At 48.2% G+C, this 14,736-nt stretch overlaps 1 protein-coding gene across 1 annotated transcript in view; it reads right to left on the bottom strand.

Annotated features, from left to right (window-relative positions):
* Positions 1-2,114: 2,114 nt before the first annotated feature.
* The window catches only part of SNX2 (sorting nexin 2), an 88,910-nt gene continuing 76,288 nt past the window's right edge, over positions 2,115-14,736 (bottom strand). The window contains exons 13-15 of the mRNA XM_069753567.1: positions 10,015-10,095; positions 9,834-9,905; positions 2,115-2,595 (exon numbers count right to left, since the gene is read on the bottom strand). Coding sequence (XP_069609668.1) covers positions 2,545-2,595; positions 9,834-9,905; positions 10,015-10,095 — 204 coding nt within the window. The 3' untranslated portion in view covers positions 2,115-2,544. The remainder of the gene's footprint in view (positions 2,596-9,833; positions 9,906-10,014; positions 10,096-14,736) is intronic.

Here is a 14,736-nt window from a genome sequence, read left to right as displayed (position 1 = left end):
ACAGCTAGGTCACTATCGGAATCTGACGAAGGTGTTGGTATTTTAGATTTACTTTTGCGTGGCTCATCCTGGGACATAGCTTTTAACTCCTCTCTAATAATGGCGTGTAAGTCCGTAATGGACACTGCCGCTCCCTGTGTTGTTTCCGTTATACAGTCGTTGTTTCCGTTATACAGTCCTTGCAAAGTCTTTTAGTGTAGGAGTCTGGCAGGGGCTGGCTACATAAGGCGCATTCCTTATGTTTAGTCTTTTGTCATTTTTTTAATCTGACCAGAATAATACATAGCGAGAGAAGGAGAAAGAGAGAAAGAAGGGAGATGGCGTCAGCTTAATAGGCAGAGTTAAAAACTCACCCAGTGAAGCTATTAGTACCGAATCAGAAGGCTGAGGACCTGTCCACCACGTCGCTTTTACGATCGGTATCTGAGGGATCTCCTCCTGGAGCGATCCTTGGCGGGGGGTACTGGGTCTCCTGCTGTAGGGTCCATGGCACCTGGGGTGACATCTTGCATCGCCAGATTACGGTGGCTTGCTGATTTATATAGTGCGCCTTTTTTGCTACCCTTTTTTTTTTCCCCGCGCGGTACTGCGCATGCACGAACACACGCTTCCCCTTTGCCTGGACGCTCCGGAAGTTCAGTGTCTACTTCTGGGGCAAATGAATTTATGGCGGTCAGCGCATGCGCAGTCCCGGATGTTAGCACCAGACCGCAATTGGAACGCTGCCCTCACTCACCTGACTCCTGTCGGCCAGGGCTTCTCCAGCGCCGCTGCGTAATGCAGATGATGCCGGGTGGCCTTCCCCAGACGTCTGCATGCTTCTCCAGACAAGGAGGGAGCCGTCTAATGGAGCTCCCCCGACACTGCTTCCAGGCTGCAGCCCCTGCCGTTCCGAGGACATTACACAGCCGCGTGCTTAGCCCAAGTATCTTTCCATAGTTCTAAAGTCCTGTCGTTCCCGCAGGAACAGGAAACCTAAACTGAGGAGGAAAGGCGGACCACCCCCTTTTATCTTTCTGAAGGTTTCCTGTTCCTATGGGGCAGATCCCTCTCTCCAGTAGGGTGCTGTCATGGCAAAGGGTAAAAAACTCTCCCAGTTGCATACCTATTAAGTGCAGTTTGATGTGGGCTCCAGTTGTTGCTCTACACACAACAAACGATAGCATAAGCTTGTGGTTGCATGAGGTCACAGACCTGGCAGTGTATTAATCAGAGTTCAGTTTATCAGGGGTTAATCTGACTGGGGGCTCAACAACAGCTTATATGAGTTTGTGTTGTTTGATTGGTTCTTGTTATCTCTCCTCATGAACAGGCCTGATATGATTGGGCCAGAGAAAGGGCGCCAAAATGTAAACTATAAAAAAGGTGCACCATGACACTGTAGACCCCTCCCCCCAATTAAAGGCGTTTTTCACTTTCAGGAAAGTGTGCACCAAATGCTTTAAAACAACAAACCTAGCAGGTACTCAGCCTACCCAGACCCTGTGCTGGTTTCCCACATTATGCTCATGTCTCAGTGTTTTGGCTGTAGCGGTGCCATCACATTGACAGCACACATCACTACTCTAGGAAATCACCAAGCACAGCGGCTCATGAAGTCTACCTCGGCACAGCAGCTGAGCTTAGCGATTGCCTACAGTGGTGAGGCACTGTCGATGTCATGTCACCGCTGTAGCCAAAACACCAATACCAAGCATTGCTGGACTCGGGGAGGGCAAGGACCTATTCAGTTTGATATTTTCTGTATTTTACAACGTTTGGGGTCTAAATTACTGAAAGAGGAAAGAAATATATCTTGGCACCGTGTTAGCCAGTAGATAGAAAAATATTTAGAATTGAGAGTCCTCAGTGGTTGATACCTTTTAATGGCTAACTGAAAAGATGGTAACATCAGTTAGCCATTAAAAGGTATCAACCACTGAGGACTCAATTCTGAAAGAGGAAAAGCATTTTACGTTACACTCGGCTTGTTAATTTTGTAAAGAGCAGATAAACATGACATGGTTAATAACCATGCAGACCGATGTGCGTTTTCTACACAAGAACATAACTCATTTACAATAACATCACTGCAAAGCAGTACCGATCTAACAGGCGCCGAAGAGGTGAGCAGCTCACAAGGAATATACCTTTATTATAATCACAAAATCATATCTGTACAGGAATGTGTAAGTGAACACTTAGAAATGCAACAATAATTTGCTTCGTAAAGAGAAGGTAAATATCATTTGACGGAACTGATTTTTCAAAGAAAATACTTCAAAATAAAACTTTCTTGCTTTCGTCTGCACTTCATAAATGCAAAATAGTAAGACACATTAGTGTTCAATTCAGCAAAATATTGCAGAATATCATGCCACAGTCCATTGGAATGGGTCAGGACATGCAGCACTCTTATTAAAAAGCAATAGTATATAAAAAGAAGCCACATGTTAATAAAATATAGAGTGGTTTATCTTGATATTTTCTTTGATTTGAAACACAATTTCATTGTGGAATGCGGTGACTGTCGGTCGATGATCTGAATGGGGAGAAGTCGGCATTCTAGGCTATGGCTTTGGCTTCAGGTAGAAATGCTTCCCAATACTTTATAAGCTAGAAGGAAAAGGAAATAAACAGTTAAAAACACTTTACTGCAATGCGGCAATAACATAGGTACAGCCATCAAAGCCTGAGGCAGTTAAAAGCAGTAATAAAAGAGGGAACATGTACACAGGTTGTTTCTGCTTTGTTGTGTATAGGTTCATTATTTCTGGCGGTTTATTTAGTGCTTTTTCAGGTGGGTTCCAGGTGACATCTGCATGAAATAGGGATTTTTGTGTGTACTCACCGTAAAATCCTTTTCTCCGAGCCACTCATTGGGGGACACAGGACCATGGGTTATGCTGCTGTCACTAGGAGGCTGACACTAAGCTGAGACAAAAAAGGGTTAGCTCCTCCCCTGCAGTATACACCCTCATGCTGGCATGCAGAGACCCAGTTAAGTGCAAAAGCAGTAGGATAATGAGAACAATATATCAAAAAACATTGGAACATAACATGTCAAACAACAGTCAAAGACTAAAAAAGATAACTAGCCGTAAGGCTACCAGGGTGGGTGCTGTGTCCCCCAATGAGTGGCTCGGAGAAAAGGATTTTACGGTGAGTACACACAAAAATCCCTATTTCTCCTTCGCCTCATTGGGGGACACAGGACCATGGGACGTCCCAAAGCAGTCCCTGGGAGGGAAACAATACAACCACGTAACTTCATGTACCATCTGACTACCAATGCGCAACGGCCGCCTGCAGGATACGCCTGCCAAGGGCCGCGTCCGCAGAGGATTGGATATGCACATTGTAATGCTTTGTGAAGGTATGCAGGCTGGACCACGTTGCGGCCTTGCAAACCTGCTCCGCTGATGCCTGGTGCCGGATGGCCCAGGAAGCACCCATCGACCGAGTGGAGTGAGCTCTAATCCCCGCCGGGATAGGACTGCCCCTGACCCGATAGGATTCCTGGATAGCAGATCGGATCCATCTAGCTATCGTGGATTTAGACGCCGCCAAACCCTTTCTGTGACCCTCCGGGAGCACGAAAAGGGCGTCCGATTTTCTGAAGTGTGCCGTTCTGGAAATGTACCTCCTGAGAGCCCGTACCACGTCCAGAGTATGGAGAGCCTTCTCGACCCTATGTTTAGGCTGCGGACAAAAGGAGGGAAGGATGATGTCCTCGTTAAGGTGGAAAGATGAGACCACCTTTGGAAGAAACGCGGGAGAAGGACGTAGGACTACCTTGTCCTGATGAAAGGCAAGGAAAGGTGCCCGACAGGATAGAGCGGCGAGCTCTGAAACCCTTCTGATGGACGTCACCGCTACCAGGAAGGCAACCTTCCAAGAGAGAACAGAGAGCGGAACGTCTTGAAGGGGTTCGAACGGCGGTTCCTGGAGAGCCCCCAGGACCAAATTGAGATCCCAGGTCTCCAAAGGCATCCTGTAAGGAGGAACAACATGGGAGACTCCCTGAATGAAAGTCTTGACCTGAAGGTTGGTGGCGATCCTACGCTGGAACAGCACGGATAAGGCTGAGATCTGACCTTTAAGAGAGCTCAGGGCCAAACCGGAATCCAGACCGGACTGAAGGAAATTCAGGATACAAGGGATGGAGAAGCTGAGCGGAGGGAGCCCTCGGAGCCTGCACCAAGAAAAGAAGGTCTTCCAGACGCGGTGGTAGATAGAGGCAGAGGACGCCTTGCGAGCACTTAGCATGGTAGGAATGACCTGCTGAGAGAAACCAGCACGAGCTAGAATCCAGGTTTCAACAGCCACGCCGTCAAACGTAGGGCCCCTGAGCTCTGATGGTAGATCGGTCCTTGGCGAAGTAGGTCTGGGCGGTCTGGCAACCGCAAGGGGACGTCGGCTACGAGCTGAACGAGCTCCGCGTACCAAGCGCGACGAGGCCAGTCTGGGGCGACCAGAATGACCGGTCCTCCCTCCGTCCTGATCTTTCGGATGACCTTCGGCAGTAAGGGAAGAGGAGGAAACACGTATGGGAGTTGAAAATGATGCCACGGAGAAATTAGCGCGTCCACTCCAATGGCCTGGGGATCCCGAGATCGAGCGATGAAGTTGTGGACCTTGGCGTTCCATCTGGATGCCATCAGATCCACGTCCGGGGTCCCCCAGCGAAGACAGATCTGGTGAAAAACTTCTGGGTGAAGTTCCCATTCCCCCGAGGCAAGGCCCTGGCGGCTCAGGAAGTCCGCTGCCCAGTTCTCGACTCCCGGAATGTGCACCGCCGAGATGATGGAGTGGTTGGTCTCGGCCCAACGAAGGATGAGAGAGACTTCCCTCATCGCCGCCCTGCTGCGGGTACCCCCCTGGTGGTTGATGTAAGCCACCGCCGTGACGTTGTCCGATTGGACTCTTATTGGGTGACCCGCAAGCAGAGCGTGGAAGTGAATCAGAGCAAGTCTGATAGCACGAATCTCCAGAATGTTGATGGGGAGGCTGGATTCCCGAGCAGTCCAACGACCCTGGGCCGAGTGGTGAAGAAACACCGCCCCCCAGCCAAGAAGACTGGCGTCGGTGGTTACCACTAACCAGCGGAACGGGAGGAAGGACTTCCCCTGGAGAAGAGATGGTCCCAGGGTCCACCAAATGAGAGAATGTCTGACCCGAGGAGACAGGGGACAAGGGAGGTCGAGAGAAAAGAGACTCCTGTCCCAGTTGTCCAGCAGAGCCTGTTGTAAGGGGCGGAGATGGAGTTGAGCGAAGGGAACAGCTTCGATTGCCGCAACCATCTTTCCCAGGATCTTCATGGCGAACCGAATGGTTCGCGGGCGAGGATGGCAGAGTGTACGGACTCCCTGCTGGAGCGCTTGGACCTAGGACCGAGGAAGCAAAACCAGCCCCCTTGAAGTGTCCAGGATCATTCCCAGAAAGGAGATCCGACGGGAAGGAACGGGAGATGACTTGTCTAAGTTGATCAGCCAGCCCAGGCGAGAAAGCGAATCCAGGGTAATGTGGACGCTTGACTCGCAGGCCTGAAACGACGGGCCCTTTATGAGGAGATCGTCTAAGTAAGGTAATACGACGACTCCTCGAGAGTGAAGAATGGCCATGACAGCCGCCATGACCTTGGTGAACACCCTGGGCGCCGTGGCGAGACCGAAGGGCAAGGCTGTGAACTGAAAATGGTCCTCTCGAATGGCAAAGCGAAGGAATCTCTGATGAGGCGGGAAGATCGGGATGTGAAGATAGGCATCCTTGATGTCTATCGAGGCCAAAAATTCCCCTCTTTCCATGGAGGAGATGACTGATCTGAGCGATTCCATCCTGAAGTGCCGGACTCTCACGCACCTGTTCAGAAGCTTCAGATCCAAAATGGGACGAACGGTCCCGTCCTTCTTTGGCACCACGAAGAGGTTTGAGTAGAAGCCTCTGAACCTCTCGTGTTCCGGGACCGGCACGATGACCCCGCTCTGGCGGAGGGAGTGGATGGCGCAAAGAAGGGCGCGAGACTGAGCTCCCGAACTGGGAAGACGAGAGGGGAAGAACCGAGTGGGAGGGGGAGAGGAGAACTCTATCTTGTAGCCAGACGATACCAGATCTCTGACCCATTCGTCGTGAACGACGGAGAGCCAGGCTTGTTGAAAAAGGAGTAGACGACCGCCTACTCTTCTGGGATCGACTGGCGCTGTTCCCGAGTCATTGAGAAGGGAATCTGGGAGGTCTGGAACCTCTGGTTCGGGGCTGCCTCGGTTTCCCGCGCCAGGAGGGATTAGGTCTGAAGGATGGACGAACGTCTCTGTCTGCGCGGGCGGAGCGGTCCGATCTGGGAAGGCCAGAGGGATTGGACCAGGCAGAGTTGGTACGAAAAGGCCGAAAACGAAAGTAAGGCTGGCGCTGGAAAGCCGCCTTGGGCCTCTGTTGGGGAAGAAACTTGCTCTTTCCCCCTGTGGCGTCGGAAATAAGCTGGTCAAGCTTTTCGCCGAAAAGACGCCCGCTTTGAAAAGGGAGAGAAATCAGGGATTTTTTAGAGGAAGAGTCTGCGCGCCAATCTCTGAGCCAAAGGGCCCTTCTAATAGCGATGGAAGCCGCCGAAGCAGCGCAATTTGCCGCGTCGAGAGATGCGAACATAACATAATCGCTGGCCATGGCTAGCTGCTTAGCCAGGTCCGCCATCTCCGAGGGGAGGTCCTGCTCATTAATGGATTTCGCTAGGGCATCCGCCCAGGAAACCATAGCCTTGGACACCCAGGCCGCGGCGAAGGAGGGAGACAGGGACGAGCCAGAGGCTTCGTACACCGAGCGAGCTAGAGAGTCTATCTGGCGTTCGGTGGGACTCTTAATTGAAGCGCCCTCCGGGACTGAGAGAAGAGTCTTAGAAGCCAGGCGCGAGACCGGCGGATCTACCGTGGGGGGATCCGTCCAGTCTTTCACGAGATCAGCTGAGAAGGGATACTTGGAAACCAAGACCTTCTTACCCGTGAAGCGCTTGTCTGGGTGTTCCCTGTGACGCCTGACTATGTCCAGGAAGGCTGGATGAGAGGCAAAAGCTTTGTGAGAACGCTTGGTTCTGGAAAAGGAGACCGCATGTTCCGGAGCGGAATTAGAATCGTCATCCACCTTTAGTGCGTGATTGACTGCTACGATGAGGGAGTCAACCGTGGCTCTGAACTCCGGAGCCTCCGGATCCAAAGAAATTTCAGACTCATGTTCAGAGTCCTGAACGCTTCGAGCCCCCAAAGAGGGTGAGCGAGAGGTGGAGCTGCCAGAGTCTGAGTGACGAGGAGAACGCTCCGGAGAGGTAGTACGGGTCCGTTTTCTGGACGACCGTGCCTCTTTAAGAGGCGAGCGGCCCCTGCTGGCCGACGATTCCCCTGCTATGGAGGGATCCCTTAGCACCTGTAGCGGATTGCCCCGTTCCCCGGGAGGATTTTGAATGGACTTGATGGCGTTAGCTAAAAAATCCACGGACTGAGAAAGCGAGGCGACCCACAGGGGGGGGCTAGGTACTCCAGGGTCGGCGGCGGTGGAGGGCTCCTGGGCACACGGGGCATCGCAGGCAGAGCAGAGGGGAGAGCTTTGAGGCCTGGGAAGAGGGGCCTGGCAGGTGGTACACGCAGAAAAGAAGGTTGTATGCACCTTAGAAGATTTTTTAGACCTTGACTGCGACATGATGCTAATGCAGACAAAATTACAGGGTCTATATAGAGGTGACCAGTGACTGAGAGGGCGCTGCAGAGGGGAGCTAACGATGTCTCCTTACCCCGGTCCTGTGTCCCGCTATCCAGGAGAGACGAACTGCTGGGGTGTTCACTCTGAGAGGAGGAAGCCGGCTGCACGTGGGCCACTGACGCGCCAGAGATGCGACAGGCAGGAGCTGCGGCGCTGAGGAGAGGGACCAAGATGGCCGCCGAGATCAGGAAGAGAAATCTCGGCGGCTGTGAGAAGCGCCAGGAGCGGGGGGCGGCGCCACAGACACTGGCTGGAGTGGGCGGAGCTTAGCGGCGGCGACCAGCGGCTAGGCCGAAGCCGGGGACTAAATTTGCGGCCTCGGCCCGGCGCGCGGTCGCGAGCGCCGGAAAGGGACAGGGACCGCCCAAAAAGCCTGCAGATGGAGCCCAGGGATGAGGAGCCCTCCTGACCGCCGGCGACACCCCCCCCCCAGTCCCCCCACCGGGCACTTACCCTGAAGATGGAGGTGAGAGGGAACCATGGTGCCATATATAGGAACGGTGCAGGGGTTGGGAAGCCTTCTATCCACCTACCCCACATGGGGGGTGGAGAGGAACCGTCCACCACCTGAGTCACAAGTCACATTGGTGATGCAGTGTGGTCTGCACGGACGCCACTGGGATAAAGCCACTGTACAGCCGAGGGTAGAACCTGGTGGACAGGGCAGATGTCCGGCAATAAAAAGGCCTGGCTGCAGAGGAGGATACTGGAGGTAGGAACACCAGTGCTCGTCTGTATAAGGGGAGATCGGGGCCCATTAGGGGAGAAACCGTCGCCCAAAAAAAGGACAGCTCAGGCAGTGGCTCCCACGTCGCAGGAGAGGATACGGTGAGGTGAAACTCCCGTGCTCGCCTGTTGTTGGTTCGGGGGAGATCGGACCTTAGAAGAATCCGTCGCCCCCTTCGTCCGGAATAGATGAAAAAAGAGAGAAAAAATCAGTGTGCCTCCTACGGACACTAAGCTTAAACTGGGTCTCTGCATGCCAGCATGAGGGTGTATACTGCAGGGGAGGAGCTAACCCTTTTTTGTCTCAGCTTAGTGTCAGCCTCCTAGTGACAGCAGCATAACCCATGGTCCTGTGTCCCCCAATGAGGCGAAGGAGAAAAAGGTGCTGTGTGCACATAACCTAAGGGTGACATTCCCATGGGGAAAAATATGAAGAATCCACATCTCATTGATTTTAACATCTCTCATCCATGCACGCAAGAATAAAAACAAACTGTGCTCAAATTGACCTGGGGTGCAGACTTTAAGTCCAGAGCCAGGGATTTCACCATTTTCCCTTCATAGTGTGAAATCTGCAGTAAATCGACATGTGAACATTCACATCTACCCTACAGTCATGGCCGAGAGTGTTGGCACCCTTGAACTTTTTCCAGAAAATAAAGTATTCTTCCCAGAAAATTATTGCAATTACACATGCTTTGCTATACACATGTTTATTTCCTTTGTGTGCATTGGAACAAAAAAAATATCAAAAAAGTCAAATTGGACATAATTTTACACAACACCAAAACTGGGCCAGACAACTGTTGGCATCCTAAACCTAATAATATTTAGGTGCACACTCTTTGAAATAAATAATTGCAATCAATCGCTTTCTATAACATCAACAATCTTCTTATACCTTCAACAATTTTCTTTCTAGGCCTCATTCTGTTTTTGGTAAACAGTAGAATGATGTGCTTTACCATAAAGCTCTATCTTGGTCTCATCAGTCCACAAGAAGCTTTCCCAGAAGGATTTTGACTTGCTCAAGTACATTTTGGCAAATTGCCTTTTTTATGCCTCTATGTCAGCAGTGGGATTCTTCTAGGTCCCCTGCCATAGTGTTTCATTTCATTCTATTGTCTGTGGATAGTGCTAGGTTTTTTTTTGTTTTGTTCCAATAAATACAAAGGAAATAAAAGTATGTAACAAAACATGTATAAGTGATTTTCTGGGAGAAATACTTCATTTTCTGTAACAATTTCAAGGGTGCCAACAATTTCGGCCATGACTGCATGTAAACTAATCCTGAAGCATTAGGACACCCACAGAGATTATATTCTCCAATGGTGATTTCGGATCAGAAATATTACATACATGAAATCTATACGGTTTGTACTTACCTGCTGTTGTGTTTGTACTAATGATTCTAAATACTTAATAATAACAGATTTAAAGTCTTTCACACGTTCTTTCTGCAGGGGAAGAGAAAAGGATTCATTGTAAATTGTACGTTACATAAATGCATACGTAATCAATAAAGAAAACGGTCTATAAATCATGGGATCTGAATAATGGACTTGCCTCAAATCTACCCACTTCTTTGCGAATAGTTTTAGAGATCTGCTCAAAATCTCGTTCTCCTTGCTGAACTTTTTCTTCCAACTGAAAAAGACAAACCGTACAATGCAAAATCACCTCAAAGATTAAAAACTGATCTCCAAACTGTGCCCCCAAAACACACCAGCATGTTGCAGTAAAAGGTACATAGAATAGATGATACATAGACTAATGGAACTTTACAAGAGATTTTAAAATCCTTCATATCGTGCCCCTGCTGATCTGGAGTGCCCCATGTAAGAGACACAGTGATCCCGCATGAGCGCAACCGCTCCAATTATCAGACTGACGGACATCACTGCAGACCACCATAGATGGTGTGCAGATGGGACCATCACTCCAAGTTGGCCACCCCAGAAAAGGAGGGGTCCTAGCGGTACAACCTGTTTAAAGATGCTAGTATACATAGACATATACATGTGAGAAGTCAGACTATAAATACATATACATATTATACACACACACACTATGTAGGCACAAACAAACATTGTACATCAAAAACAGAGGATAAACCATTTTCTTATTCTGAATTGCTTTTTGGAACGCTCAGTTTATAATGTAACGGTTTTCATTTTTATTCCATAAATCAATAGCACACGTAGCAATTTGCAACTTTGTAATATATGTTATCGGGGAAATCTGCTTCTTTAGAAGTGATCGGTCATTATCAGAATTCTCAATTCTGAGAAATTCTGTATTAAGTGAAGACACTTTCCCATTACGGAGACAGGAGATAGCAGCGGCTACTGAGGAGCTTCTATTCTGGAGGGAGGAGCTTTGGGACCGAGCTCCTCCTCCTCTCCTTCCTTCTACACAGGCTCATTTCCTGTGTAGATAGGAGGAGGAGCTCTGTCTCTAGCTCCTCCCTCCAGAATAGAAGCTCCTCAGTAGCCGCTGCCATCTCCTGTCTCAGTAATGGGAAAGTGTCTTCAATTTAATACAGATTTTCTAACAATTAAGAATTTTAACCCCTATACCCCCAAGGGTGGTTTGCACGTTCATGACCGGGCCAATTTTTAAAATTCTGACCACTGTCCCTTTATGAGGTTATAACTCTGGAACGCTTCAACGGATCCCAGTGAATCTGACATTGTTTTCTCGTGACATATTGTACTTCATGACAATGGTAAAAATTCTTTGATAGTACCTGCATTTATTTGTGAAAAAAAATGGAAATTTGGCGAAAATTATGAAAATTTCGCAATTTTCCAACTTTGAATTTTTATGCAATTAAATCACAGAGATATGTCACACAAAATACTTAATAAGTAACATTTCCCACATGTCTACTTTACATCAGCACAATTTTGGAACCAAAATTTTTTTTTGTTAGGGAGTTATAAGGGTGAAAAGTTGACCAGCAATTTCTCATTTCTACAACACCATTTTTTTTTTTAGGGACCACATCTCATTTGAAGTCATTTTGAGGGGTCTATATGTAGAAAATACCCAAGTGTGACACCATTCTAAAAACTGCACCCCTCAAGGTGCTCAAAACCACATTCAAGAAGTTTATTAACCCTTCTGGTGCTTCACAGGAATTTTTTGAATGTTTAAATAAAAATGAACATTTAACTTTTTTCACAAAAAATTTAATTCAGCTCCAATTTGTTTTATTTTACCAAGGGTAACAGGAGAAAATGGACCCCAAACATTGTTGTACAATTTGTCCTGAGTACGCCAATACCCCACATGTGGGGGTAAACCACTGTTTGGGCGCATGGCACAGCTCGGAAGCGAAGGAGCGCCATTTGACTTTTCAATGCAAAATTGACTGGAATTGAGATGGGACGCCATGTTTCGTTTGGAGAGCCCCTGATGTGCCTAAACATTGAAACCCCCCACAAGTGACACCATTTTGGAAAGTAGACCCCCTAAGGAACTTATCTAGAGGTGTGGTGAGCACTTTGACCCACCAAGTGCTTCACAGAAGTTTATAATGTAGAACCGTAAAAATAAAAAATCATATTTTTTCACAAAAATTATCTTTTCGCCCCCAATTTTTTATTTTTCCAAGGGCAAGAGAAGAAATTGGACCGCAAAAGTTGTTGTACAATTTGCCCTGAGTACGCTGATACCCCATATGTGGGGGTAGACCACTGTTTGGGCGGATGGGAGAGCTCGGAAGGGAAGGAGCGCCGTTTGACTTTTCAATGCAAAATTGACAGGAATTGAGATGGGACGCCATGTTGCGTTTGGAGAGCCACTGATGTGCCTAAACATTGAAACACCCCACAAGTGACACCATTTTGGAAAGTAGACCCCCTAAGGAACTTATCATCTGTGTGGTGAGCGCTTTGACCCACCAAGGGCTTCACAGAAGTTTATAATGGAGAGCCGTAAAAATAAAACAAAAATTTTTCCCACAAAAATTATTTTTTAGCCCCCAGTTTTGTATTTTCCCGAGGGTAAGAGGAGGAGAAATTCGACCCCAAAAGGTGTTGTCCAATTTGTCCTGAGTACGCTGATACCCCATATGTTGGGGGGAACCACCGTTTGGGCGCATGGGAGGGCTCGGAAGGGAAGGAGTGCCATTTGGAATGCAGACTTAGATGGAATGGTCTGCAGGCGTCACATTGCGTTTGCAGAACCCCTAATGTACCTAAACAGTAGAAACCCCACACAAGTGACCCCATATTGGAAACTAGACCCCCCAGGGAACTTATCTAGATGTGTTGTGAGAACTTTGAACCCCCAAGTGTTTCACTACAGTTTATAACGCAGAGCCGTAAAAATAAAAAATCTTTTTTTTCCCACAAAAATTATTTTTTAGCCCCCAGTTTTGTATTTTCCCAAGGGTAACAGGAGAAATTGGACCCCAACAGTAGTTGTCCTATTTGTCCTGAGTACGCCGATACCCCATATGTTGGGGTAAACCCCTGTTTGGGCACACGGGAGAGCTCGGAAGGGAAGGAGCACTAATTTACTTTTTCAACGCAGAATTGGCTGGAATTGAGATCGGACGCCATGTCGCGTTTGGAGAGCCCCTGATATGCCTAAACAGTGGAAACCCCCCAATTATAACTGAAACCCTAATCCAAACACACCACTAACCCTAATTCCAACGGTAACCCTAACCACACCTCTAACCCTGACACACCCCTAACCCTAATCCCAACTGTAAATGTAATCTAAACCCTAACTGTAACTTTAGCCCCAACCCAAACTGTAGCCCTAGCCCTAACCCTAGCCCGAAAATGGAAACAAATAAATTTTTTTAATTTTTCCCTAACAAAGGGGGTGATGAAGGGGGGTTTGATTTACTTTTATAGCGAGTTTTTTAGCGGATTTTTATGATTGGCAGCCGTCACACACTGAAAGACGCTTTTTATTGCAAAAAATATTTTTTGCGTTACCACATTTTGAGAGCTATAATTTTTCCATATTTTGGTCCACAGAGTCATGTGAGGTCTTGTTTTTTGCGGGACGAGTTGACGTTGTTATTGGTAACATTTTCGGGCAAATGACATTTTTTGATCGCTTTTTATTCCGATTTTTGTGAGGCAGAATGACCAAAAACCAGCTATTCATGAATTTCTTTTGGGGGAGGCGTTTATACCGTTCCGCGTTTGGTAAAATTGATAAAGCAGTTTTATTCTTTGGGTCAGTACGATTACAGCGACACCTCATTTATATAATTTTTTTATGTTTTGGCGCTTTTATACGATAAAAACTATTTTATAGAAAAAATAATTATTTTTGCATCGCTTTATTCTCAGGACTATAACTTTTTTGCTGATGATGCTGTATGGCGTGTTATTCCACTTTTTGTTCGGCGGTATGATAAAGCGTTGTTTTTTGCCTCTTTTTCTTACGGTGTTTACTGAAGGGGTTAACTAGTGGGCCAGTTTTATAGGTCGGGCCGTTACGGACGCGGCGATGTGAAGCCACCTCCCTCCCTGCAGGACACGGATCCGCGGCCATCTTGGATCCGGGGCTGGAGCAGGCAGGGAGGGAGGTAAGACCCTCGCAGCAACGCGATCACATCGCGTTGCTGCGGGGGGCTCAGGGAAGTCCGCAGGGAGCCCCCTCCCTGCGCGATGCTTCCCTGCACCGCCGGCACATCGCGATCATCTTTGATCGCGGTGTGCCAGGGGTTAATGTGCCGGGGGCGGTCCGTGACCGGTCCTGGCACATAGTGCCGGATGTCAGCTGCGATAGGCAGCTGACACCCGGCCGCAATCGGCCGCGCTCCCCCCGTGAGCGCCGCCGATCGCGCTGGACGTACTATCCCTTCCGTGGTCATAGGGGCCCACCCCACCTCGACGGGATAGTACGTCCGATGTCAGAAAGGGGTTAATAATGACTGACTGATCACTTCCGACAGAGAATGAAGTAGATTTCCCTGATAACGTATATTACAAAGTTGCAAATTTCTAGGTGTGATATTGATGTATGATGAAATAAAAATTACTGTTACTTTGTAAAATGACACCACAGCACAGCTTAAGAATCAGCCGTAAAAAAGGCATTGAGTTTTGGAAGAGAACATTCTCCACACCCCCCACCCCCCCAAAAAAAAAAAAGTAGTTCAAAACTTTAAGGATGGCCAAAAAGTAGGGAATGGAATAAAATAAGGCTAGGTGCACACTGTCTGTGCACCTAGCCTACAGCATATATCAGGAGTTTTTCCTGACATTCGATAACGTCGCCATCTGGCTAGTATGTGCCTGCATATTGTTTAAC

This window comes from Ranitomeya imitator, chromosome 1, assembly GCF_032444005.1.
Source record: "Ranitomeya imitator isolate aRanImi1 chromosome 1, aRanImi1.pri, whole genome shotgun sequence".
Lineage (NCBI taxonomy): Eukaryota > Metazoa > Chordata > Amphibia > Anura > Dendrobatidae > Ranitomeya > Ranitomeya imitator.
Note: the sequence above shows the minus strand (reverse complement) of the source record. Positions and strands in the feature narration are given on the sequence as shown.